Source organism: Artibeus jamaicensis, unplaced genomic scaffold, assembly GCF_021234435.1.
Source record: "Artibeus jamaicensis isolate MK-2021 breed Jamaican fruit bat unplaced genomic scaffold, CSHL_Jam_final contig_391, whole genome shotgun sequence".
NCBI classification, from domain to species: Eukaryota; Metazoa; Chordata; class Mammalia; order Chiroptera; family Phyllostomidae; genus Artibeus; species Artibeus jamaicensis.
The window spans coordinates 7416070-7443197 of record NW_026521814.1 but is presented as its reverse complement, the minus strand read 5'-3'; the positions used below and the strand labels follow the sequence as shown (position 1 = coordinate 7443197).

The 27128-nt window shown below is 40.9% G+C and overlaps 1 protein-coding gene across 8 annotated transcripts in view; it reads right to left on the bottom strand.

Annotated features, from left to right (window-relative positions):
• Positions 1-3066: 3066 nt before the first annotated feature.
• The window catches only part of NOSTRIN (nitric oxide synthase trafficking), a 61039-nt gene continuing 36977 nt past the window's right edge, over positions 3067-27128 (bottom strand). For 4 of the 8 annotated variants that reach the window (XM_037140696.2, XM_037140702.2, XM_053665112.1 and 1 more), the window contains 9 exons: positions 22632-22757; positions 15916-16014; positions 15693-15818; positions 12111-12231; positions 11143-11228; positions 8530-8655; positions 7085-7199; positions 5608-5697; positions 3067-3276 (listed from right to left, as the gene is read on the bottom strand). In XM_037140696.2, coding sequence (XP_036996591.1) covers positions 3110-3276; positions 5608-5697; positions 7085-7199; positions 8530-8655; positions 11143-11228; positions 12111-12231; positions 15693-15818; positions 15916-16014; positions 22632-22757 — 1056 coding nt within the window. In that variant the 3' untranslated portion in view covers positions 3067-3109. Of the gene's footprint in view, positions 3277-5607; positions 5698-7073; positions 7200-8529; positions 8656-11142; positions 11229-12110; positions 12232-15692; positions 15819-15915; positions 16015-22631; positions 22758-27128 lie in introns of all 8 variants that reach the window. The other 4 variants (XM_053665113.1, XM_053665115.1, XM_053665114.1 and 1 more) reach the window with 4 other exon arrangements.

Below are 27128 nucleotides of genomic sequence, written 5' to 3'. Positions count from 1 at the left end.
CCCCGATCAGGTTAGGATCCACTTGGCTCTTTCCCTTCGGCAGATTTCCCTGAGCGGAGCTCCCTCTGCAGAAGCACAGCCTAGTTTCTCTCTAAGGCACATTTCTCACTCCCACCCCTGCTGCTGCTCAGCGGGAGGCAGGGGTACAGACCTTCCCTCAGGATCAAAGCACACAGGAAACTCTGATACTTCATCTTTGTGGCTCTATCTGTGTAGCTGTATTCTCTCTACAAAAGGTTCCTGCTCTTTGCTTGTCCTCATGCCCTAGGTTAACTTTGAGTCCCACCTTCCAATGCCCTATGCCCCCAGATCCACCTTCCTATGGTTATACACCCTGTTCTTCCTAATATTATAGCAAATGGCAACAGGGCATGTTATTTTGATTCTAATGCAATTCTCTTGCTCCAAATCAGGCTGAGTACCCTACAAAGCCATTTAGACTTTGGGAGAGGAGGGTTTTTTTCTTGGAGGGGACAAAAAAGTTAGACTATACTCAATTATCATCAGTTAAACCTTATAATACTGTACAATAAAATTTACTTTATCTCAAAGTGTATATTACTTTTTGATGAATTAGAAAAGATCATATATCTATTATGAATACTACTATGGGTAATGGAAAGTGAAATTAATAATCTTTCTCATTGATAGTGGGATGGATATATTAGCTTTTACTGGAAAGGAGGTAAATTAGAAGAATGCCTTCTGATGCTTTCAGTGAAAATCTTGCTCAGATTCTTCTACTGCCTATATTTTAAGTTGTCAATGTTGCTAAAAACTTCCTGACATATGAAACTGCTTACTGGAGTGTAATTATGAAAGCCTAATTAAAAGTTTAAAAATATTAGCCTCTGGGTGTGGCTCAGTGGATTGAGTGCTGGCCTGCAAAGGGTCATGGGTTTGATTTCCAGTCAGGGCACATGCCTGGGTTGCAGGCCAGGTCCCCAGTAGGGGGCACATGAGAGCAACCACACATTGATGTTTCTCTTTGTTTCTCCTTCCCTTCCCCTCTCTCTAAAAATAAAAAAAAAAAAAAAATAGAATCTTTTTAAAAGGTTTTAAAATATTAATATTAAATTTTATTTTTTATATGGAAGCCTTGGGCACATCATTAATCTTCACAATATGTACTAACGTGTTAATTTTTACATTCACAATGTATTAATTTTTATCAAAATATAAGGGTACCATCCCCAACTGTTCAATGAGAAAATTCTTGTGTTACTAAAAAGATCTTCAAGAAAAAGTTGTTCTAGTTTAAGACTATAGCATTTATTTGAAGTTTAAAAATTACATATCACAGCTGTAAAAAGAATGGGTAGCAACATTTCAAAATAGGAAAACCATTTATGTTTTTACAAAGTAAAACTGATTTATAAAGAAAGAGAAGTCCTTTTCTTTGAAAATTACGTTCAAAGACTTCCAGGACCAAACCACCATTATCACTTTCTCTATACAAAGGATCCAGTGTAGGCCGCAGTCAATTGCTACATCATTTTTTATATATCAAGGCTAATGGAAAGAAATAAGATGAAAAGGAAATATAAGGTCAACATCTCTGTTCATGGTCTAATGGCCTATTCTTCAGCCTGCTTTCTACATGCAGAAAGCTGTCATTAATACACCTTTATGGGTGACGTTACAACTTCTGATCTGTTCTAGGCTGGAAGTTATGTCTCACCTAGGAAGTTTTACTTGAGCTCCTTCAGGTCTGATATCTCTATCTATACATGTCTCTATGTGTTAATTATATCCTACAGGAGTGTAACGGTGCACAGTGTAAAAGTATACGTACTTGCTCAGAAAAATTCCTTTTTGAAAACAGAAAATCTGACAAATTAAAAATAAAAAAAGAGGTAGAGGGTGAGAGAGAAATGTAATGAATTTTAATTGTCCCTTTAATCTAGACTCTTTATTTGGCACAAATGGAGACATGCCCAGATGTTTCCATCAACACCATATCTTCCATTGAAAGGAGTGTGTGATCTCCAGGCTGACCTTTAGGCCATTTTCTGAGAGATGCTGCTATCCCGTGTTTCTCTGTTCTAAACTGTTATCCTCTCAAGAATAGTACCTTTTACTAGGAAGTTGCCCAGGGTATTCCTTTCATAATGACCTGGTTGGGAAATACAGACTTCCAGGTTTCTGAATTGATATGGTTTCCAAATGGGCCAGGAGGCACAACATGTGAGGCACTCTTTTCTAAGCCTTTCCTATCTGCCTTGCTCTTATTCTCAGATCCCCAGCCATCTCGGGCTCTCACTTGACCTCACTTTAAGAGCTGTTCTGGCTGTGGGAAGAGGGTGTATAAGCAGCTGCTCCCTCAGAAGGTCACTGGTGTAGGATGGAACTCCATTCTACTCTGAGGTCATCCACCTGGTATGTAGACTTCTTTTTTTTTTTTTTTTTTTAAGATTTTATTAACTTAGTTTTAGAGAGAGGGGAAGGGAGGGAGAAAGAGAGGGAGAGAAATATCAATGTCTGGTTGCCTTTCCATCAGAGGACCTGGCCCATAGCCCAGGCAAGTGCCCTGACTAGGAATTGAACCAGTGACCCTTTGGTTTGCAGGCTAGCACTCAATCCACTGAGCCACACCAGCCAGACCATGTAGACTTCTTGTCTACCCGCCCCCCCTTTCTGGTCATGAAAACCTCCTGACCCTTTATTCTATAGTCTCCTCTTTCGGATCTATATCACTAGTGTCTTTCTTGCCTGTCTTCTGCTGAGCTCTTCTTCTTGGACTTAAATCTGTTGTTCCTTATTTCCCAGGCCCCATTTGGTCCCTGTAGGCCTACTGTGGCCTGTTCCCACCAAAGTCCAGAGGAAAAGGACATCTCAATTCTAGAATCTGATGTGCTACCAGAAAACTATGTGACTTCATTCAAGGAGCAAAACCTGCCTTGGGGTTTGCCTCTGGGACACCAGGGGCTGTAAAGGGGCACCTCCAGGGTCTCCTAAGAATTCAAAAACTCTAGGAGCTGTGGGGTCTCTTCTCTGCCTCCCTCCACCCTCCATCTCCCCACTTACAGGTAGGACCCCATCAGTCATTTAGAAAGATAAACCTGGAAAGATCACAGCATTTATCTTTATTTGCACCGCAATGTACACTTTACAGTGTATGTAAGGTGGTGTGTTGAAAATCTGTTCTTATGCCTGTGTACCCAGCGTTTGAAGGCAGTTCCTCCACATAAGCAGCAGGAAAGTGGCCCTTTTTTCCATTTAAAGATCCAAACCACCATCCTCCATCTTGTTTCTTGTGTATAGTCACGATGTCACCTGTGAAAATGTACATTTAGTTAGAGAAATGGATCTCTGCAATTTGAGCACGTTCCTGAATCCGATTGGTGAGACAGTTTTCATGAAAGTCTGCTTTCAAGGAGATACTGGGTAGCATTGTTTTCTGCGATGATTCAGATGAAGCCAACTTTAGTGACCACCTCTGTATGAAGTAGTCTCAAGACAGTGAATATTAAAAAGAGTACAATAATGGACAGAGTCATAATATAGTTTGATCAAAAAGAGAATCACACTGGGACCTACATCCTTTTCATGTTGGCTGGCTCCCCTTGGATACGGACTGTCACCAAACTCTTGCTTGGCATCTGCACTGTAAGACTTTCTCATGTCGGTGGCTGCGGTAGTGTGGTGTGCTGACCACCATGGCTCTGCTGCCAGGCTCTTCTTTAGATCAAGACAAACCCTCCGTTACATGTGGTGGCCTCAACAGTCCAAAGTTCCATCTAACAGCTTTGCACAGAAATATTACTCCTCATTCAAAATTTAGATTGCTTTAATAAAATATCAGTTTGAAGACAGTACTTTTATAAAGCCATGATTTAAATTAAAAAAATTCCTAAGTAATGCATGGCTGTTTCCTAATTCTCTTTTTGCAAAAAATACTATTCCAACATTAATAACCCTAAAGCTTAACCTGGTGCTCCAAATCCTTTGGGTAAGTCCTTCTCTTTTGAGAGAGACTCTTCTCTCCAGCTGCTTTCTGCACATCAGCGTGGAAACATGGACTTCCTTGGGAATCCCAAAGCTACTTCATCTTCAGTATCATTCTAAAGTAATTTTTAAGTCTTTCTTTCTTTCATTCTGTTCTGAAGTCATTTTTTTCTTCAGACAAAGCAGACTGTTTACCCCTCTTCTACCTCTCCTCAGTCCTAAGTCACTATTTATTCTCGTAGGAGATCATTCTGAGCCTAAGTTCACTCTTTAATGAGTTTTTTCAGGTGAGCAGATTGACACAGTCTACTAACGGAAATTCAAATGGGTGATTTCAAATCTTATTGCCAGTTTCCCTAGTCCCCCAATGTCTCATTTAATTTATAAAACCCACTCAGGATATAGAGTATAAATAGGCTTTCCAACCAAGGAAGTTACTACACAACTCGAACTCAGGACCCTGGGTTCTAGATAGCATCTGGGAAATGTGTTTTTATTTGTATAGAAAGTAGGACTACATTTACCTGCTTACTGCCCGCAGTAGGTACCCTCAGGATAACACGAATAATGACATGACTTCTATAACACTGAAAGCTTTTAGATAAAGCCAACATTGATTTAAGAACAATGGAAAAGAGGGTTTACTTTCTATTTCCTTGTTTCTTGTCTCTACTTGTTGCTGAGTTAGCAGGAAAAGTAATTGTCCCAAGAAATTGGATTGGCAAACTGAAAAGGGAGCACCCATTAACCAATAGCAAATAAGTGGCATCCCTGTTCTTTAGCTTCAAAAATCCATCTTCATTTTCCCTGGGCTCTGGGGGCCACGTGCTTTCACGGATGAAAGCCTGTTCCTACAATAGAGCCCTTCTCACTAACCTTTCGTTCCTGGGTCTCTGCTTTCGCTTTCACATTCAACCGTGGTTGCTAACTGGACACACAGCGTTGAGGCTGGTGATATTTTCTTGTTTCATACTGGTGACATCCATATAGCCCATTACGTAATCCCTTTCCATGCTAAAAATCCGTGACACAAAGAAGGGGCCATGCTTCCTCAGCTTGGTCATAAAACACTTTCTGAGAGCTAAGTGGGAGAAGTGTTAAGCTGGGAGTCCTTTGCCCTGGGTTCTAGAACTTCCTAGGACACTTAGCCAGGAGAGGAAGTCACTTCCCGTTCCCGCGTGGTTAGCTTTTCAAAAAACAGAAAGGTAGAGTCACACCTCTGATGACTCTCATCGCTGCCATTTTTCCCTCGAGTAGTGTGGTGACCAAGTATCACTGAGTCCCAACTTTCAGGTCCTGCACTGCCACCGCCTGCGACCTTAGCCAAAGTCCTTAACCTCACTATGCCTCAGTCTCCTCAGCAATGAAATGGGAATAAGTGACAATACCCACCTCAAAAGCTTTTATGAATATTAAATTGGACAGTGAACTTGTAATAATGCCTGGCACATAGTAAGCACTTAGTAGATGTTACCTATTTTAATTATGTGAGCCTTATTTTTGACGGGCTTTATCTCTCCCTTCTAAGAAGGGTGATTATAAACCCAAACTGAGTTGAATGGCCGTGACTTTTAAGACTACTGTACTAAGAGCAGAGTTGTAGTCAAGTTAAGGATATCACCATGAGAAAGCAATGAAATAGTTGAGAATAATCCTTACCTACTTCCAAACTCAATTCATCATCTTGCCTGGCTTGAAAAGAATACAAGGCTCTGCAAAGACTGCCGCCGTGCTGGGCCACACCGGAGGCTGAAAAGTGGATCGGGCTATCATTACCGATGCTGTGTCAGCAAGCCAGAGGACTGCAAGCTGGTTAGTGGTTTACCAGGGTGGTGCAGAGCTTAGGAACATTCACATCTTCTCCAAAGAAAAGTTTATAATTTTACATCCTACTTATTTCTTGATTCACTCATCATTTATGATGAACCTACTATATATGTGTGGACTGTGTATATTATATAATCAAGAACTATATCATAGAAAATTAGTGTGGAGACAAAGGTTATAATAATATAATAAACATGACAATTTAAAATTATTTGCTTCCCACATGAACTTAATCTACACCAATTAGCTAGTGTGTGCAGTATGCACGTGTTGCTGTAGGCATACTCTGGAAATCGTACACAAGTTCTGCCACTGAGGTACAGACGGGGGACACTATGAGCATGTGCTTCTTGCCATCATCCTCGGTACTTATGGGACTGCTTCTCAAACTATGCAGCAGCGAGTCTCTCATATACCATGTGGATTGTAACTTTCTGGGTTTTATTGAGACTCTTTTTTTTTATTTTGCCAATTTCTAATCAAGAAACTAGACTCACTGATAAATGAAATCTAATCAACAAAACAAACAAGCAAGCAAAATAGACACAGAGACATGGGGAAAGAAGGGGAAGGTTGTTAAGAAACATGTATAAAGGACCCATGGACCAAGACAACAGGGTGGGAGGAAGACTGAATGTTGGAGGTGGGGATGGGTAAGGCAGAGGGAGAGTAATGGGGGGAGAGTAATGGGGAGTAATGGGGACATTTTCCCATTTTGTAACTGAACAGCAGTGAAACAAAAATTGCCCCCCCCCAAAAGAGAAAAGAAACTAGAGTCAAGGTCATGGTAACTATAGTTGAACTGTGAAGGACAATAATGTGTGTGCACGTGTGCGTGTTGAAAGGTAAAATATAGTGGGATGTGGATGGACAAGTGGCTAAGTCAGGTGGATGAATAAAGAGGGTAAGTAAGCCCTGGGACCAACACATTTCTCACAGAGATGACAGGTTTTCTATGGAAGTCCGCCGGAGGCTCTGGAGACAGAGCTCAGAGTTCCTCCCAAAGGCTTAAGGGTGACAGTGTGCACAGGAAACTGCAGACTCTCTGAATAGCCTGGAACCAGTCCTCTCACTTCATAGAATTCTTTTCCCAGCCCTCCACTCTCCTTGACACCTTCACATGTTTTGGGTTACATTTGCACAGAAAGCTACAAATTCTAACAATTAATGGGTTTTCATTTAAATGTAAATTTCTTTGAGCTGATCTATTACTGTGGCTCTGAAAATAACATGTAAATATCACAATGTGCTTTACTGATAGCACTTGGCCCCAAATTATTCTGGGCATGGGGCTTTACCTGAAGATTACCTGTAGATGAAGAACTGGGATTGCTCTGCCCACCAGAAGATGCCTCTCTCACAACATTCCCTGATTTCGTCATCAGTAAAGGCCGAGATATTCTTACATAACTGTGTGTCTGCTGCTGTTCAAATAAAATTTAAAAAAAAATTTAATAACACAAGTATTCATGAAAAATAATTATTCTGTAGCTGTTTTCCTTAGGAATTTGTTTTTAAATGTTTTTGAAGGTGGGTATAAATAAAGCATTAGCTCTGTTCCTAAACCCTACTCAAGAGCTTTCTTGTATCTGAAGGCTTAATATTTTCATAATTAGACAATTACCATATTTTATAGCCTGTGTTTACAATTCTGACCTGTACCTAGGCAAAATAATAATGTTCACAGTATTACTCCTACTTTAATTGGTTTTAATGAAAATAAATCATCATAGTTCTGTCTCAATAATTGAAACCATTTCCTTCCTTCCTTCCTTCCTTCCTTCCTTCCTTCCTTCCTTCCTTCCTTCCTTCCTTCCTTCCTCCTTCCTTCCTTCCTCCTTCCTTCCTTCCTTCCTTCCTTCCTTCCTTCCTTCCTTCCTTCCTTCCTTCCTTCCTTCCTTCCTTCCTTCCTTCCTTCCTTCCTTCTTTCCTTCCTTCCTTCCCAGACCATTTTCCAGCTCTTGAATCTCTTACAAAGAAAGTTGTCCTTTGATCACAAGATAGTTTTGGCACCCTCTTCTCATAGGGAATGGAAAACACTTCAAGCCATAGCTAGCCCATGCATATTCATGTGCTCATTATCAATTTCTAAGGAGGGTAACACTGGGAAAATAGATGTATGTGATTTTTAAAAACTGTGCTCTTGCATTTTCTACACCGTGTAGTATATTAAATGGATAAAACTAATGCATATCACAAACCTTGTAATTTAGGTTTGTGTGAATACTAAAATTTCAATTTAATAGAAATTTTACTATGAAAGCGCATTCAAAGGATAAAGTTATGAGGAGGAAGAAGAAATATGAAAGGTTGAAAGTATTTTCAACCTTTCATATTTAGCATACAAATAATGTTCAATTGTATTTAGCTCTTATTACTCTGCTCAAAAGAAATGAAAATAAATTTATTTTAAAATTTCGAAGTTGAGATTTGGGACATATATAATTCACAACTCCCCCCTGCCCCACAGTGCTACTTTAAACCACATCACCCAGAAAGCCTAGTCAAGAAATTATAACCAGCCCTAGCTGTTGCGGCTCAGTGGGTTGAGCACTGGCCTGTGAACCAATCGATTACTAGTTCTATTCCCAGTCTAGGGCACATGCCTGGGTTGTGGGCCCCGTCCCCAGTAGCGGGTGTGTGAGAGGCAACCACACATTGATCTTTCCCTCCTGCTCTTTTTCCCACCCTTCCCCTCTGTCTAAAATAAATAAAATCTTTTAAAAAATTATAACTAATCTCTTAAATGTTTACCTTTTCTTTCCACTTGAAGATGGAGTTACTACAGGGATGGCTAGGTTGAGGTCTTTGTTCAAGTTCTGCTAACACTGATGACAGTTTGTAGGAGTTTGCTTGCAACAGGTCTAGTTTCAAATTGGTCTGTGGATACATCATTTGGCCTTGTGAGCAAATTTCTAGAAAATGAGGCACAACTGCATGGCTAAAAAGCTATCAGGACAACTTCCAAGATGACAAAGAGGTGTAGAAATGTACACATTCAACTCATTCAGATACACACAGAAAACACTTTATTATAAAAATAAAGACTGAAACTTAAGATACACTCTTAGGTTCTTCTTGTACTTTAGTTGACCTTGAACCAAAAATTTTATGATGACTTCTCTGTCAGTTTGTGTCCAGTCAAGGTGAATCAATAATAGAGTCAAAGCCTTAGAAGAGGCCTGCTTACCCAGTCTCCTCCTCACCATTACCTCTGCCTTTTCCATACATCCAGCATGTAGAATTCTAATCCTAAGGTCCTGCCAGTCAGCTCCAATCAATGAGGAAGGTCTCTCATTTTTGGAACAATCTACTGCATTGTTGGGAAGGCTTCCCTAAGATGAAATCAACCCCTGTACTTTCTATCATTAGACCTAGTCTACGTTTGAGAGCATCACAAAGTCTCTTTCCTCTTCTCTGTGGCATAACTTCCCATATCTGAAGATAATACCTGTAACAATTTCTCAGAGAACATACCTAAGCAACGTTTTTGCTTCAAATATGGCACTTCAAGGACCAGAAAACAGTAAATTAAAAAGAATTTAGATGAAACAAAGTGTTCTCCTGCAAGAAAACTTCCCTGGGTAAAGCAAAATCTATGAATAATACAAGTTTCCCTCCAAAAGGTACTGAGGTGTGCACTGAAGTTACATGGATATTTGGCATGCCCTATTTGATGGCTTGCATTTGTTCTTTCACTAGATCACAAAACACTGTGAATTTGGAGATCAGTTGCTCTTCCACCTTGCATCCTCCATGGTGTGAATCAGTCCAGTTGTGTGCCCAGCCGATCCTAATACATATTCTATGCTGGCAATAACGATGACAATATTCTGTGCAGGAACAACCAAAGAAATACACTTCTAACTTAATGCCATCATAAAGTGCTCCATTTGACTTTATTATGGTAAATATTATTTGTATCAAATTAGTTAACTAAACCTTTTGTGTTGTCGCAGAAAATGTCCTACCAGGTTATTTTATAATTTCATAAAAAATTATAGCCATGTGTCACGGCAAATATGTTAGACGTCTGTTTGCAAATGAAGAGAATTCAGGCTTTTCTCTTCACAAGAAGTGTTAGGTTTGTTCCTGCAACCGCACCCCACTGAAGGCAGCCTGTGCTAAAAGATAGACAAGCTGTGCCTGGCTGCAACTGTCTACTTTCACCAAAGAATGTATGAAATTGCCTGTTTGGACAGAATTATTAGGTACCTACTCACAAGAGAATTAGGCCAGCAATTTTCAACTGGTGTGCTGCAATAATTTTTAAAACATGCAGTACCTGAGCATTTAGTCAGGGGCACTGACCTCTTTTTCTTTAGTTGATAAATAAAAAATGACAACACTCAACACAACAAATTCTGTCTGGTGTGAATGAATCAAAATTATACCTGTTTTTTTGTCAGATCAGCAAAAAAATACGATATATTTTGGGGGGCGTGCCACAGAATTTTTATTATTAGTGTATGTGTGCCCTGAGATGAAATGGTGGAAAATCGCTAAGTTAGGCTATTTTCAAGGAAAACTTGTCCAGGTTCCTATGTCCTTCAAAACATTGCAGAATTTTTAATCTCTTCCTGAATTTTTCTCAGAAAAGATAACCCGTCAACTTCCTCTTGCTCTAATCACAGCAGAAAACCCATGATCTGTACACATAGGTAATAGTTATCTGTTTGTTTTTGTTCCCATGGGAACAAAATCCGTGGGACTTTGCTAGCTGCATTTTTGACGTCAATTCCTCCAAAGGTGCCACCTTATCCATCAATCCCTACATGTTTCCTTCCTCCTGTTATTCTCAGAAGACACTGATGTTAGTTGAAGATTGAGTGGAAAACGGTGTTTGAATAACAATGACCAGTTTTTCAGCTCTCCTCTGCACATTGTGCTATCATTTCCTAAATAATATTTAATCCTCAAAAAATCCCTTTGAGGTAGACACCAATATCCCCATTTTATAGATGAGAAATCTAAAGTTATCCCAGGGTCGGTAAACAGCAGAGCAAGAGAGCTCCAAATACAGGCCTTTCTGAACATAGAACCTGTGTTTTTGGTCATGTTTCTTAACTGGGTTAAAAAGTACCCTTGGTTTCCAGACCCTGAAGGAATGATTCCATTTTGGAGAATTCTATTTAGGGTACAATATTTTTCCTGGGAGAACACTAAAGCTAATGTTTCTAGTAGTTGGATTTTTCCAGATCCGTCAAACTCTCTGCCAAGGACCTGACCTCACAAGCTCTCTGACTAGATTGTTCTATGTCACGAGAAAGGAAAGGCAAACAGAGGTCAAATGGGCCTGAAAACAAGCATTCTAAAAATAACTCTTTCATGACTGAGTCTAGGAAACTGCGCTCCGCAAATATTTACCTCCTCCATTAAGGCTGCTGTGCTTTTCTGGCTCTCTGGCTCTGGGAAGGAGTTGCTGGAGTAAGCTTTCAGCATTCGCTGGAGGCCTGCAAATGAAATAATGCCCTTGGTCACCGTCCTCCTGTCCTGGTGGGACACAGCTGAGAGAAGTCCCACACCACGGGAGTCTGTGCCCTGAAGAATTTCCCGAATGGCCGGGGCTGTTTTCTGTAGGTAATTGTTTCTCAATTTTACTGAATGGGCGACTTTCCCCTTCATTTAATGAAAGGTGAGAAATGCCGGTTGATGCTTAAAGAGCCTTGACTGTTAATGTTTCCAAGGTTAGCTTACGAGTCCTCCTCGTGACCCATTTTGTGGTGGATTCCTCACATCGACCCTGTGTGAGGCTTTCCCACCCTATGATATTTACACCTGTAAACGTTTTTGCTCCCTCGGATTTTCTGTCGGGTATTAGATTGCAACATAGGGGTCTGGTTCACATCAAACAAGCTGTATACAGCACAAGCACAAGTGGGGAGTCGGTTCTGTCATCTGGATCTCTAGATCCAGAGCTGCTGCATGTTCTAACACGCCTCATTGTGAGAACAGACCTGAATCACTTTTTACATCGTTTAGAAAGTTAGTTCCAAAGGAAATGAATGAGGAAACTGAACGCCCTGTGCACAGATGTACTGTTTTTTTTTTAAAGCAAATGAATGGTCCCTCATTCCAGCCAATGTAAGAAACACAGTAAAATGCTACATTTCTGGAAAAGGTGGTTTAGTACTAATTTAGCTCTCATAGATAGACCAAAACGTCATTTTCAGTTTCTTGTTCTCTTCTTTCTTTTTAAACAATTGTCTTTATTCACACAAATTAGGTTTGACACACGATTCTCTAAACAAGACGATTCCTGCCTCAGGCGGCAAAAGCACGACCACCCCAACTCTGAAGGAGAATGCTTTCCTTTCCCTCTGCAGGCCACTCACAGAACCACACACCTTCCAGGTCTCGGGAGGCTTTTTCAATGTCTCTCTGCAGTCTCATCAGTTTTGATTTTATTGAAGACTTTTGTCGCTCTTTATTCATTGCATTGTTAGGTTCTTCTTCCTAAAGGATATTTAACAATTTATGGGGAAAGAAGAAAGAGTTTTCTCTCCCAGTTGCACTGAGACTTTTGCTGACTATATATAATTTTAGCTGGATGGAAGAAAAAGTTTTAAAAAAGCAAGTAACCTTTGGTTTTATACAGATTTTCTAGACCTGCTTAATAAGAAGACACCTCCTTTTTCACAGCTTATAAGTACATAGCTGATACCTTCCTTTAATAGAACAAAGTATTCTTGGAGGAGAGCCTTACTGTAGCTATTTCATAGCTTCTTGGTAAGCAAATCTATTTGTTGTATACTTATTGCTTTCTATTTATATCTTTATTTAAGTTAGAGCCCTTTAAAGTTCCAAACGTATTATCATGTATATATCTCAAGCCAGGGTTGCTTCAGGAGCAAAACAAATGTTTATTGTGTTCTGTATTGCTAGCTATTGGGAATGTGAACAAAACACAAAGGCTCTTCCCAGGATGGGTTTATAATTTAGCTAGGCTTTGAAGCATAACATAACAGACCGAGCAACTCAATTCCGTGTTCGTTCGTCAGTGGTGCACACAGGAACGCGTAGCCCACGGAGGGCAGGGATGTGGGCAGGAAAGCTTTGAGGAGGCTAGAAGACTAAACCTGGATTTTTCAGTGAAGAGGAGAACAAAGAGTAACCCCAGCAGAAGAATTGGCCCAAGCAAAGGACAGAGGGGGGACTGTGAAATGTATCGGGAAGAGTGAACAGACCAGTTGCTGAGCAAACATAGTGGAAGAAAAAGTTGTCTGAGTAGTTAAGGCCAGATTTTGGGGCAGAAACGGGGATTTTATCAAATAGACTGTGAGAAACCATGACCAAAATCCAAACATTCACATACATATGTCAAGGGTTGAATGAAAAAAAAAATTGGGATGTCAGGGTTGGGCAGGGAGGTGGCTGAACACATAGCAAAGGGAGGAAAGTAATGGCTGAAGATGGGTGTGAGAGAGTCTGGACTTATCCCATAAGGGAGGAGAAAAACTAGGATCCCAAATGTTGGTGGATGGTTAGCTTCAGATAGATTGTCAAGAAGAAGGGGAAGCTGAGGATTTAAAGCAACGGAAATAGCCTGTATAAAAATGTAATGTACAGATAAGAAAAACTTCATTTTTATATTATACATTACATATTGTAAACAGTTTCCTTATAGCCCAAGCTGACTTCACACCCCCCAGCTGAGCTCGGGCTAAATCACAGGATGCCGAACACCAACCCCCCACCCCCGGCCTCCCTTGCTGGAGGAATGCACTTTGTAACCCGGGCCCGTACCAGTCCAGGGCTTTACTGAGTCTGCTTGGGGACATCTGCTGTTCAAAAATGTATCTCTAGGGAGAGATCACTACTAGATCAATTTGAGAATAGAGTATACTACTATCTTTTAGCTTTCTTAAATTTCTCCTCTCTTCCAAAGATGTGCTAGAGAAAAGATGAATACAGGAGGAGGCATATAAAACTACAGGTACAATCTTTGAACATGGCCTTTACAGTGACCTTATAAATATTCCGATATTTATAAGGAATATAAATATTGGTCATCGGCTAATAATATTAGCCAATGGTCATCGGCTCTTCAATATTTGTGCTCAGATTGTTCTGTGTTACCTCTTGTCCATGAGAATTTCATAGCACTAGATAAAAGTCACTCTACAGTTACTGCCGTGGCTATGAAGTTTGACTTTGAGGGCAGTTTGCTTTAAGGATATCAGGAAAATCTTATTTACCTATTTGAAGATACAGTCCATTCTCTTAGACAGCAGATATGTAGCTGTTAGTTCTGGTGCATGGAAGTTTCATAGAAACCAAAAATTCCCGTGGGCGCCTAGATTAAAGATAAACCATCGTGCCCGCCTCCTTATATTTCAATAGAGACCTAGTCAAATTTTCAAGGAGAATGACCCTTATTTTATTGACAAGTTAATCTATAGGGACATTTTTATTATCCTTTTTAAAGGAAGTAATCGATACATATTATCATGCATTTTCTCATTTCAGGGATCACCTGCATTATTTGGAAGAAAAAAAAAGAAAGTACTTTCTTATTGTAATCACATCTTCCTTTCTGCGCCCATCTCGACCTTTGTTTCTGTCTGAAAAGACATTGCTATTGATAATTTGCTTTGTCTTTGCCAAGGTAGGAAAAAAAAAGGATTCACTGAAGAAATAGCTGGCCACTTACTGATGATGTTTGGAAGGTGGGGAAAGGGAAAGTTGTTCACTTTGCCAGCTGCTTGACTCCCCCGCCTTGCCCAGATCTAATCGCCTTTCTCACTCCTCTTATTTCTTGTTCCCTGGTGTGGATCCTGGAATATTGACTTTGGCTACATTTTAATCCCACAGAAGGACAAGATCAGTAGGGTTGGTTCTATATACAGAGAAAGGTAAGCCTCCCTGTTGGGAGGACCTTAGAAGTCTGAATAAAATGCAGCAAAGGGCCAAAGGAGGAGCTGTCAGAAAGTCAGAAGACAGAGAACTTACTCCCAAAGCAAACAGACAAGATGTCAGGCTCTGAGCAGGGACGCTTCTCTGTTTTTAGCTCAGATGCCATAGTAGAGTCACCCAGCAGCCCTCAAAACAGGCCTGCCTAAGTTGGTCCAAGGTTTTCGAAGGGCTGTCAAGGGTGTTGGTAATGATTCCCACCTCCTGGGACTCATGTCTGTGTGTAATCCCCTCGGCTTGCATGTGGGCTGTACTTACTGACTTGCTTCTAACAAATAGAATGTGTTGAGATGTCGCTTCTGAGATGAGCCTATAAGAGACTATGCTTCTATCTTGGGCACTCTGCCTCTGTCTCTCTTGAGGCAGTATTCTGGGGGAAGCAGGCTGCCATGTGTGCTGCCCTAAGGAGAGACCCCCTCAGGAAGGAAATAATACCCCCAGCCTACAGTGAGCCAGGACCAGAGGCCTGCCGGCAGCCATGTGAGTAGGCTCGGAGGTGGTTCAGTTCCCAGCAGAGCCTTGGATGTCGGCAGTCCTGGCTGACGCCTTGGCCACAGCCTTGTGAGGACTCAGGGGCACCTAGCTGAGCCCTTCCTGCATTCCTGACCCATAGAAGCTGTGAGATAATAAGTATTTGCTTTAAGCCATTAAGTTTAGGGGTGACTTGTTATGCAGCAACCGACAACCAAGATGATACACACTGATTATGTACCAGTCATGAAACATCTGTGCCGGGCATTACTCTCCTAGAAGAGCAAGAATGAAGATTCAGTTGAAAACGCTCCTTGACTTGCTTCCCCTTCTGGATAACACCAAAGACGTGTCCATTGCCTAGTTTATAAATGCTATTGCTTTTTAATTTATATGAACTGTGGAAAAAAATCAATATTTTCCATTTAAAAACAATGTTTCCTTTACAATTGTTCTCAGTTGTTTTTAAAGGAATCTGTCTGTATCTGACTAAGATTCTCCATGAACAGAATTTCCTTCCATCCCATACTTACAAAGTAATCGGTTAGCAGGACCTCGGATGTATTTTCTGTAGATGAGATGGCAGTTTCTTCCATCAGGGCCTGGATATCTTTTTCCACATCTATCTTGCTGATGGCACCGTGAATGTGCGTGTGGCACTACAAAGCCGGGAGAAGCAGAACAAGGTCGCTGAACACATGTTCCCTGCCAGTCCCTACCATGTACACCAGACATGGGGAAATCTTGGCTACTCACTGTGGTCAGCGTTTGGCCAAAAACAGAAATATGTTGGGTGTACTGGTTTAAGTTGTTGCATAAAAGTTTAATTCTTTCCTTCTCCAGCTCCAGGATGCTCTGAAAAGGATGGAAGATGAGGTAAGATCTGCCAGTTGTTATGCAAAACTGCACCCATCTGAGCAAATTATTCTGTTGGTGCCTCTGGATCATAGCCAAACCCTGGTGGGGGAGATTCTCAGCAAAGGAATGTAACCTGATGTCTCTCCTACTTATCCACTATTATAATTGATTTAAATCACACACTTTTCCTAGGCTTTTTTAGCCCAAAAAGCATAGAGGTGGATGCCGTGGTTTACTTGACATTTACAAAGAAAGGATAGAAAATGAATCATTTGAAAAGCACTTGTTAGGTTCAGAGAAAGAAGGTGAAAGTCCACTAAAACCCATGTCCGAAATGCAGTCAGAAAATACATATTTCTAGAATTGTTTACACTGCATAGAAGGCATTCTGCTAATCTCTACAGGGACAAAAGTGGAGAGACACAAATTCTCTGCTGCAGGGAACTATTTGATAAGAGCAGAAACCCAAAGTCTCATCAGTTCATAATTCTGGCCTGAAATTATGCCAGGAGGTCAGAGACCACTGTGTGAAGCTGGAAACATAGCCTCCCCATTTTGTGTGAGAATTCCACTCTTGAAATTTCATAACTTTTAGCTGGGAAGGGAAATAAGAAAGTAAGGAAGGCCACATTTTCCTTGTTAACTCTTAACATTTAGAAAAAGTTAGCTATTAGGCTCTTGCCGCTCACTGCTAGCTGAGTTGCTGACTGATTACTTGGAGGGAGTTTGTGTAAGTTCAGCAGCTAAGCATTGTGGGAGAAAGCCGGCTCAGGTGGAGCGTGCAGGGGATTCTCACGCCACCTGAGGGCAGCTGGGTGTGTGCCCAGAGGACTTTGGCTTTGACAGAGGTGGCAGGTGTCCAGGAGAACATGCTCCTCATCCTGTTTTTGCACAGGTGAGGCTTTGGCACTCCCCCTTACTCCAGAGGCCAGATTGGTTTCTCCTGTACCCGCCACCGCACCCCACACAGTAAAGAGAACTCAGCAGCACTCTTCCACAAAGAAGGCTTTGTGCAAGTTGGTGGGTAACATCAGCACAGGAATCGAGGATTCTGGTCGGGTGGGGGTGGGAAAATCACAAAGATCATTGGCTTCCTTCCTGCCTCGGTTGGCACACCTGCAGGGCCCACTGGCCTGATCCAGTGGAGTGTTTATATTCCTGTGAGTGCTGATTTACACTCTGTTGTTATTTCATCTACGGTATGCAGACATCTAAATTTTTAAAAATTTATTTGTTTCCTAATTGTGGTAAAAGGTACATAACATGGCATTTACCATCGTAACCACTTTTAAATGTAACAGTTTCGTGCATTAGGTACATTCGCAGTGTGGGGCAACCCTCACACTCAGCTATCTCCAGAAATTTTTCGTCTTGCAAAACTGAAACTGTGTACCCACTTAGCAGGAACTCCTGATTCCCCCACCCCCAGCCCTTCTGGCGAACACCCTTCACTTCCAGCCTCTGAGGATTTTGACCACTCTAGGTAGCTCATACAGCAGGAATTGTACAGTATTTGTCCTTTTGTGTCTGGCTTATTTCATTTAGCGTAAATGAAAACTTCATCCTGTAGCATGTGTTGGAATTTCCTTCCATTTTAAGGCAGAATAATATTCCGTCCTAAGTGTATACCACCCTCTGTGTATCGGTATATAGTCGCTTTAACACAGCTACGTGAGATGCTGAGGCAGTAACTGCAAACACCTTTGCTAATCACATGCAGATTTTCATTCTGTGCCAGTGTCCTGACATTTGAATCAAGCCTGGAGCTCTGCACCCCTTGGACACCTTCTTTGTGGAGTAACAACCTGCACAACTTTTGTAAGTCAGTGGGAGCAAAAGGCCTCTTTTCTGCTGTTGGTCTCCTGAGTCTTTTTGCAGAACCGTGGGCACCAGCCATGTGAATGTGGCCATGTGCCCTCTGTCTCCCAGACACAGGATGAAAGACGCAGAGCAGCCTACCAAACACACCGGCCCTTCAAAGGGCAGAAACCATGTGCCTCCTCACAAACACGTGACACAAATTTTGCTTGGAGGCGTGGACCTCACGTGGGACAGTCTTTAGGAAACAAGAGACTTCACATCACAGAAAACGATTTAGAAAGTGGCTGCTCTGGTTTAGCACCGTGATCAAAGGATAGGAGAGACAGGGAAGGCCAGGTTTAGGGACACACGGAGTCCCTAGTGGGAGCTGTTTCTTTACTTTGATAAGTGTTGAGCCTCTAGCGTAAGTGTCAGACTAGAACAGCCAGTGTCTCTTGATGGAAATGGTAATGTTTCACAAATTTTAATTACATTTTAGGGAAATCATTAAAATGATCTATGTTTGCTCATGAAAAGAGGCTGAGATAAATTCCACTGTGCAAAGAGAAAATCCATATGACACTTAATGAATTTTTGCTTTCTATTATCCTGGTTTTTTTTTAATAAGCAACAGAAAAGCAAGATAGTCTGGAGGGCCTCTAACTGGCCTCCTGTGCTGTGCAGCACATGAGGAGAGTGTGATCAGAGCTACCAAGACACAGCAGATTGGACCTGTCTGAGGCCCAGGTGTTATGATAGCTCATACTCTTCATTCATTCTTCTCAGTTCCTGCTGTCCCGGCCTTGCAGTGTATGTACCTGAGGAGCTTGGTGAGACTTCACTTTCATCCAAATTGCATTCATAAAAATGATCAAAGGAATAGCATGCTTTTTACAGAGCAGAAACTCTCACACTTTTAGTATGCCTAGAAATCACCTAGACCCCATCCTAAGGTCATTTGGAGGTTCAGTGATTCATTTGGTCTAGGGACCTAAATGATAACAAGCATCCAAGGTGCTTTGAGATATTGTCCTAGGGTCATATGAGACACACAAATTTTTAAAAATATATTTTATTGATTATGCCACTACAGTTGTCCCATTTTCCCCCTTCATTTCCCTCCACCCTGCACGCCCCCTCCCTCTACACTCCCCCCTTTACTTCATGTCCATGTGTCTTAAGTTCTTTAGCTTCTACATTTCCCACATTACTCTTGCCCTCCCCCTGTCTATTTTCTACCTACCATCTATGCTACTTATTTTCTGTACCTTCTCCCCCCTTCTCCTCCTCCAACTCCCCTGTTGCTAACCCTCCATGTGATCTCCATTTCTGTGACTCTGCTCCTCATCTAGCTGTCTGCTTAGTTTGCTTTTGTTTTAGGTGTGGTTGTTAATTGTGAGTTTGCTGTCCTTTCACTGTTCATATTTTTATCTCCTTTTCTTGGATAAGTTCCTTTAACATTTCATATAATAAGGGCTTGGTGATGATGAACTCCTTGAATTTGACCTTATCTGACCTTGACTTTATCTGCCCTTCCATTCTAAATAAAAGCTTTATTGGATAGAGCAATCTTGGATGTAGGTCCTTCCATTTCATAACTTGGAATATATCTTTCCAGCCCCTTCTTGCTTGTAAGGTCTCTCTTGAGAAATCAGCTGACAGTCTGATGGGAATTCCTTTTTAGGTGACTGTCCCCTTATCTCTTGCTGCTTCTAGAATTCTCTCCTTCATTTTAATCTTGGCTAATGCAATTGTGATGTGCCTTGGTGTGTTCCTCCTTGGGTCCACCTTCTCTCTGAGAAGGACTCTGTGAGCTTCCTGGACTCTCTGAGCTTCCTGGACTTCCTGGAAGTCTATTTCCTTTGCCAGATTGGGGAAGTTTTCCTTTATTATTTGTTCAAATAAGTTTTCCATTCGTGGCTGTTCCTCTTCCCCTTCTGGTACCCCTATAATTCGGATGTTGGAACATTTAAAGATGTCCTGGAGGTTCCTAAGCCTCTCCTCATTTTTTTGAATTTTTGTTTCTTCATTCTTTTCTCTTTGGTTGTTTCTTTCTATCTTCTGGTTCACTCCATTGATTTGAGTTCCAGTTTTCTTTCCATCACTATTGGTTCCCTGTGCATTTTTCTTCATTTCACTTAGTGCAGCCTTCATTTGTTCATCTAATTTGCAACCAAAATCAACCAGTTATGTGAGCATCCTGATCACCAGTGTTTTGAACTGTGCATCTGATAGGTTGGCTATCTCTTGGTCACTTAGAAGTATTGGCTTTGGGGCTTTGATCTGTTCTTCTGTTTGAGCCATAATGTTTTGGTCTGTTTGCGCCTGTTACGTATGAGGGGTGGGGCAGTGCTGGGTTGTGACACTATATGTGGGGGCAGGGTCAGAGAGGGAGCAATGTTCCTCTCTCTTGGGTTTTGGTCGTCAACCACCACCTCTTCCTGCCAGGACCCCTCCCCACCGGCTGCTGACTGTGCTCCTCTTACCATTGTGGATGAATGGTTCATTGTTGTAGGACTTCAGTACAGTTTACTTTTCTGTCTGTTCTTGTTGTTTGTAAATCTTTGTTGACCTTCAATTTGGTTGTGTGAGTAGGTACAGTATTTCCACCTATGCCTCCATTTTTGGCTGGAAGTTGGGACACAAAAATTTTTTTAACTATTTATAATTCTTCCACCCAGAGATGACTGCTGTTAACATTCTGATGTATTTCAGCCTACCTAGGTATGTGTGTATTTTTCTGTTTGTCTATCAAATTATTTCAATTTGCATCATGTTTTATTCACTTAATATTATACGTAAGCAGTTTCCCAGGCCATCAGTCTTCATGAGCATCATGTTAATTAATAATTCATTGTGTAGGATTGTGTATGGTTTATGGATTCATTTAGTCATTTGGGTTGTTTCCTCTTTTATTTTTAATATCTTTTGAACAAAAAATCTATGTTTTGTTTTCTAGCTACTTTCTTAAGATAGATTTATAGAAAGGAAATTAAGTTTTTCAAAAGGGTTCTAGGAGAGAATTAAGCCCTAATGGCCTAAGGTTTCCATTGTCTTCAATGAGTTACCATCTCCCCTCTGCCTCCACAGTGGTACTAGTCGCTATCATCCTTGGAAGAACTGAACACAGTCACTCAGGTTATTATCTGTGTTCTGTGGTTCACATGAGGAACATTAGTTGAGAAAGTGAATATTTTTAAGGTTCTTGACATTTACTGAAAATGGCTTTCTAAGCCATAAGTGGCTTGAGTAAGCCCTGTCAGTACCAAGAATTTGATTCTTGGTATTTTGGGTAGTGTGGCTATTATGTTTTGAATTATATTATAAATTATTTCTAATAACTGAACTGTTTCTTCCTGGAAGGTAGAAAGTATGGCTTGAACATTGTATGATTAGGAAGTAATAAGATTAACTTTGACATGTGGGTGGTAGAATTGGTTTCATTATTTAAAAGCCACACTTACAACTTTGTAATACCTCTCACGATATCTACTGAACTTCCTTAAACATAGAGCAATGAATGCTCTCTGAAAGGGTTTGTGAATCCCACAGGAAGAGTAGAAAGGGGCAAGAGGACATTTTACAGGATGCTTAAATGAATTCTTATATTCCACTTTTGCAGAAGAATGATGGGGGAGATGAAATTAAAAAATATCAATAATGAAACTGAGCTTCCCTAGTTATCTCATTTATACTTTCCATAGTTATAAAAATTCTCTTTTATTGCAAATCAGCCCAGGTTTTTTTGCATCTTTATGAATATAACATTTAATTCTTGAGTTTGTAAACAACAGAAGATGGAGAATGCACAGTGTAATATCGAAGTTAGTGAGTGACTTGTTGGTATAGACTGACTATATCCAAGGCAAAGAAATACAAAGTAAGGGAGTCAGTACTGGTTAGGGTGAGGCAACAATGACCTGCCAGACCTGTGCTTTCTTAATTCGAGAACATTTTTAAGAGCAATTTCTCTATTCATAGGTATGAAGCTTGTGTACATTTTTTCTCACCATACAATTATCAACAATTATGCAATAAACATGTTTATACCCCACTCTTGGTGTACAGGTCTAAATTAGTTTTTTAGGATATATGCCTTAAAGAGGAACGGTCATGTTGTGGGTACATGCACACTTCAGTTTTACTAGGTACTGTTAAATTACCCTGACTAGAGAGGTACCAGACCTTGTTTCCCAATAGCTCCTATTTGGCACCACTTCATATCATCTCTTTAAAAAATTTTGCCATCTTCTCATATGTTTATTAGTGATTTGATTTTCCCTTCTGTGATTTACTTGTTCCTACCTTTTGATTTTTAATGGACAATTGAATTCTTTCTTTCTATGTCTTCTTTGCTGCTAAGTTGTGTACATCTCAGGTATTGAGATGGCACTTTACTGATTGTTATATATCTCCAGGGTCCAGCACAATGTCTGACATCCAAAGGGATTCCATAAGTGAGTACTCTGAATCAGCAACCAGAACTAAAACTCATCTGAGTACCTAACAGTTAAGACTTCATTTACACTTCCTTTTGACAGCACTTTCTAAAATTAGCTGTTACTGTGTTCATGGAGCACTTAGGATCAGAAAAATCTGGCCAGTGATGTTCAATAAATATTCACTGGTTATTTTAACCATGGGTAAATTGCAACAATGAGAAGTAATGCGGTTTATCTAAAGTCAGGATAGGAGTGAGGGTCATAGCTAAGGATAGAGATCACTGGGTCATGTAACTGTAGATCTAATCTCCATTTTCAAGGCCACACGATGCTCCATGGAAGAAGAAAACAAAATGTGAATGTGTAACTTACCTGGTAGCAGTTTTCTAGTGTGTTTTCCCACTTCAGTCTGGTGGAACAGCCGGCTATGTTTTTCTGGTAGTAATTTTCATCTTCTTTTGCCAGCTTCTCAGTGGATGTTTTCAGTTTATTGAGGAGCTAGAGTAAAACGTCAGAGTCACACACTCATGAACACATATATGAAAGCCCTTTGCAATGCCGTACAGTTGCACTCACTCTGTATGTGATGGCACATCACTTCATATTTATCAAATCATTTTATCAAATCAAGGAGGAGGCCAAATGACAGGAGAAGCACGCATGGATCGGGGATCTCCAACTCAAGACTGTCATCTACTAACAATCCCTGTAGTCTTCTTTGATAAATCCTTTAGGCCCAGCATTTCTTAACAGGACAGGTAGAGACATGTGCAATCATATAACTTTTAGAACTTGGTAGGTTTATTCCTGGCTCTCATTCAGTAAGGTCCAATAACCTTATTCTACTTTCACTATATAACCTCTGCAGTATAACCTGAAATCAAACTTCAGGATTAGAGTCCTGCAGGTGAACTACTTAACCTTTATGAGCCAGTTTTCTGACCTACGTGATGGGCATAGTGTTGCTCCTATGTTGCTGGAGTGCTCTGAGGATTCAAGCAGGTGATATAGATAAGGCACATGGCACACTGCCCGAGACCTGGGATAGCAGTCAAAGTCAGTGAGTATTACTATTACTAGTGAAGAGCCCAAGTGAGACACATGCCAGTGTTCGCTGCAAGTTATGTGCATTGTAACTTCTTTCCACCCTCCTCCCCAGTGATCTGTTCCTTCACAAAGAACCGTCTCTTGCCAATCACCAAAATTGACCATTCTGGTTGTGAAACCTGGAAAATCACAGTAATATAAAACTCTTTGGACCAGGTTAGCTGAAATTGATTCTCGAAATGCTCAGACAAGTAATTTCATGTGTCCGAGAAAGGAAGTTGTATTATATGAATGATTCTCAAGCGTGAATGCATGTAGGAATGACCTGGGGTGCTTGTGAAACTGCAGATTTTCAGGGTTTCACAGTAGCCTCATTGACTCAGTAGTTCTGCAGTGGGATCAGGAAATCTGAATGTTCACTATCTGTTCAGATGGTTCGGATGCAAATGGTCCTCAGACCATACTTTAAGGAGCACTAAGAATCCCTCTGACTGAAGCAGTTTAGGCGTTTCAAGGACAGAGACAAAGGCTTTTAAGAATAACTCTCTTTATGTTTGAGGACATTTTGACTCACATTGCAGTAATGAAGAACATTCATCCAATATTCTGAATATTAACACCACTCACTTCATTATTCCAATTGACATACTAGCCATTCAGCTGTCTCTCAGCTCTGATGTACGACTTACACAGGACACATTTGGTTTTGTATATCAAGTATAATGGACCACATTTATCTACAGAAACATGAGCTTGTGAATTTGAATCTGATAACATTATAGTGAAAGGGATGAAAGCATGCCATGGATATACTTTGCTAAGTCATGTTCTTAGATGCTTATTGAGAATGCTCAGGTCTCCAGCAAGGAGAACAAAGTTACTTTTGAGATGACCACTCACATTCATCAGTCTACTCTACATAGCTATTGACTAGAAGTTTCTGCTCAGCAAATCTATAGCTAATAACCCCAAATTGATATAAAAGGAGAGTGTAGACTCATATTCTTATTCAAGACACTTTTCTGAAAAATTTGCTAAAATTTGTGAAAGATTGCATACTTTTTCTTTCTCTTGGAAAAAAGATCTCTTTCATTCATCAAACATTTATTGAGTACCACAGCGTGTCATGTACTAGGCTCTGGGATTAGAACTTGCAACTAGATAGGCTCCTTCTCTAGTCAGAGGCTCACTCTACTGTCCTGTGTGTTAGATCCCAGGATGATATAGTATTTGGGTATCACGGGGGCAAGAAAGAGTCACCTATACGTGCCTGGAACTTAAAATGACACGTAAACTGAAACCTGGCACATAGTGGGTGCTCATAAGGTGACCAATCTTTATGTCAATAAACCTAAAATAAAAGTAGGAATTGGTGAGCATGGCATGATACCAAAAAAAATTTGGTGAGGTCGAAGCACACAGCTTGAGCGGAAGAACAGCAAAAGGTGATGCTGAAAATTAGGCCAGGGCCATGTCAGGAAGCCTCTTCAGAACCACATAAAGGAGCTTGTGCTTGATTCTGAAGTTACTGGGAAGGCTTTGAAGGCTTTTAAAAGGAGGATAGTGTACTCAGATTGGAGTTTCAGAAGGGTCACCTTCGCTCGTATGTGGGAAATTAAAAAAGGCAACACAAACTCCAGAGACCATTGGTCAGTTACAGTAATCTAAGCGATGATTATGTAGCCTGGGAGAGCGTAGTGGCAGTGGAGATAAATACAAGTAGATAAATTCAAAAAGTATTTGTCTCAGGAGTTAGAATTGGGAAGATATGAGGGCTGGTGATATTCAAAGACATAGAAAACACAAAAATTAAGAATATTTTTGGCAGAGGGATGTGAGGATTCCAACTTGGTGTACTGAGGTTCACGTACCAAAGTGCAGTTTAGAGACTGGTTTGGGCTGAAGATATTAGTGCAAGTATTGTCAGCATAAACATTCTAGTTGACGTTGTGAGAGTATACTTACTGAGTTTCAGTTACTTCTTGAGCAGCTGACCCTGAGAGTAGCTCACTGGACACCCCAGACACCATGCTGGCTAAGAAACATGAGGCCCAGGATAGAAAACATCAGGAACAGCAGAATGTAAGTCAGCAGAAGGGAACTGAATAAAGAAGTTTAAGAAAAAATTGCCAGAAAAGAAAATCAAAAGAGTAAGTGAGATGTTACTAAAGTTAAAGGAAGAGACTGTTCTGGAATGGGGAAGTCAACAGTGCTTAGTGCTTCCAAGTTAAATAAGGTAAGAATTGGAAAGTACCCACTGGCTTTAGCAACAAGGATGACATTGTCTTCAATGGCAAAAGCTTTCCATAGAATGGTGGGAAAGCTGACTGGGGTGGTTTGAGGAGTTAACATGAGATGAGGAAGTAAAGGCAGAGCACAGGAACCTCTTTCACTAAATCTCCATGTGAAAGAAGTAATGTCTGAAGAGGAACAGAAACAGGGCCATGGAAAGATGTCTCCCTGACTCTCCAAAGATGGGGGAAGCTGAGAAGGCTGATGGGAAGGAACTATTGGAGAGGGGTATGTCCAAGATATAGGGAGACGGGGGTAATCAAGAGAAGCATCTCTGAAAGAGACGATGGGATGGGGAACTGATCGTGTTAAGGACTTGCATGTCCCACTGTACATATGACATTAGTAGGCAGGTGGCTGTGCTGATTCTATTTACTCAGTGAGGTAGGAAGCAAGATAGTCTGCTGAGAGTGGGTGGTGAGGATGGAGGCGTGGGAATGGAGGTTTAGATCAGCTTCTTGCTGAGAACAAGGACTGCTGAGCAAGACAACAGGAAGAAATGCGGAGCAGTGTGGAAGCAGCTCATCTCAGGCTGGAGAATAGCGGCATTTCTATGTGAGATGAGAAACTGGATGCTGCCTTGGCTGTTCACTTTAGGACTGAAACAAACAAACAAACAAACAAACAAACAACAAAAAACCCTTAACAGATAAAGCGGTGCAGACGGTAGGGATCTGTGATGCAATGACAGCCTCAGACTATGGTTGCAGGGCCGGCTGGAGGAGAGCGGGGGAGGATTGACTATAATCTTCAACCTCCCAGGAAAGCTTCTAATGAGGGAAGAGGAAATTTACCACTTAGCTGCCCACGCTTCTTATTTTGCTATTGCTTGACATCAATAAAGAATAGCTTCTACCACAGGCTTCGAATGTCTGTGACAGGTCTGGTGCTTAACATTTTAACGTACTGTGGTTTCGCCCCCTTGGAAGCTGTCTCATTATTCAATACTTGTTATGATTATTTCAAACTGTGAAGACTGACATGTGAAGAAATAAGAACCTTGTAAAATCTTGCTAACAATTAATTTAAGTTATTCAACTAATAGTTTCTTCAGCGTTACCTGCAGACAATTTTCTTCTTTTCAGAGTGTTTTGGGTTGTGATGGTGCTGCCTGCACTTCCTGGAGGGGGCGTCATCCTTTGGGGAAGATACTGGTGAGCTTTCCAGTCTCGGCACGTACCACAAGAGGTGTGCGAGACAATCTATTGGGGTTATTTGGTTTCATTTTTGACTAAAGCTTACTCTTATTTAACATATGAGTCGACATTGCTGCCCATACATGGACAAATGTGGATCCCAAAGTGTCCTGGAGGATGAATGGGAATCTTACAATATGAGAAGGTGTCAGCGTCCTGGAACTCGTGGCCATTGACATGTGTCTGGGTCATGCGGGTTTACAGGTTTATTATCTAGTGTTAATTAGGTTAATGCAAAATGCACAAATCTCTTTAAAAGATTTCTGCCAAGAAGCTATAGTTTGACATTCATACTAACAATATATGAGGAAGGGATCCCCCCAAAATGTAATTA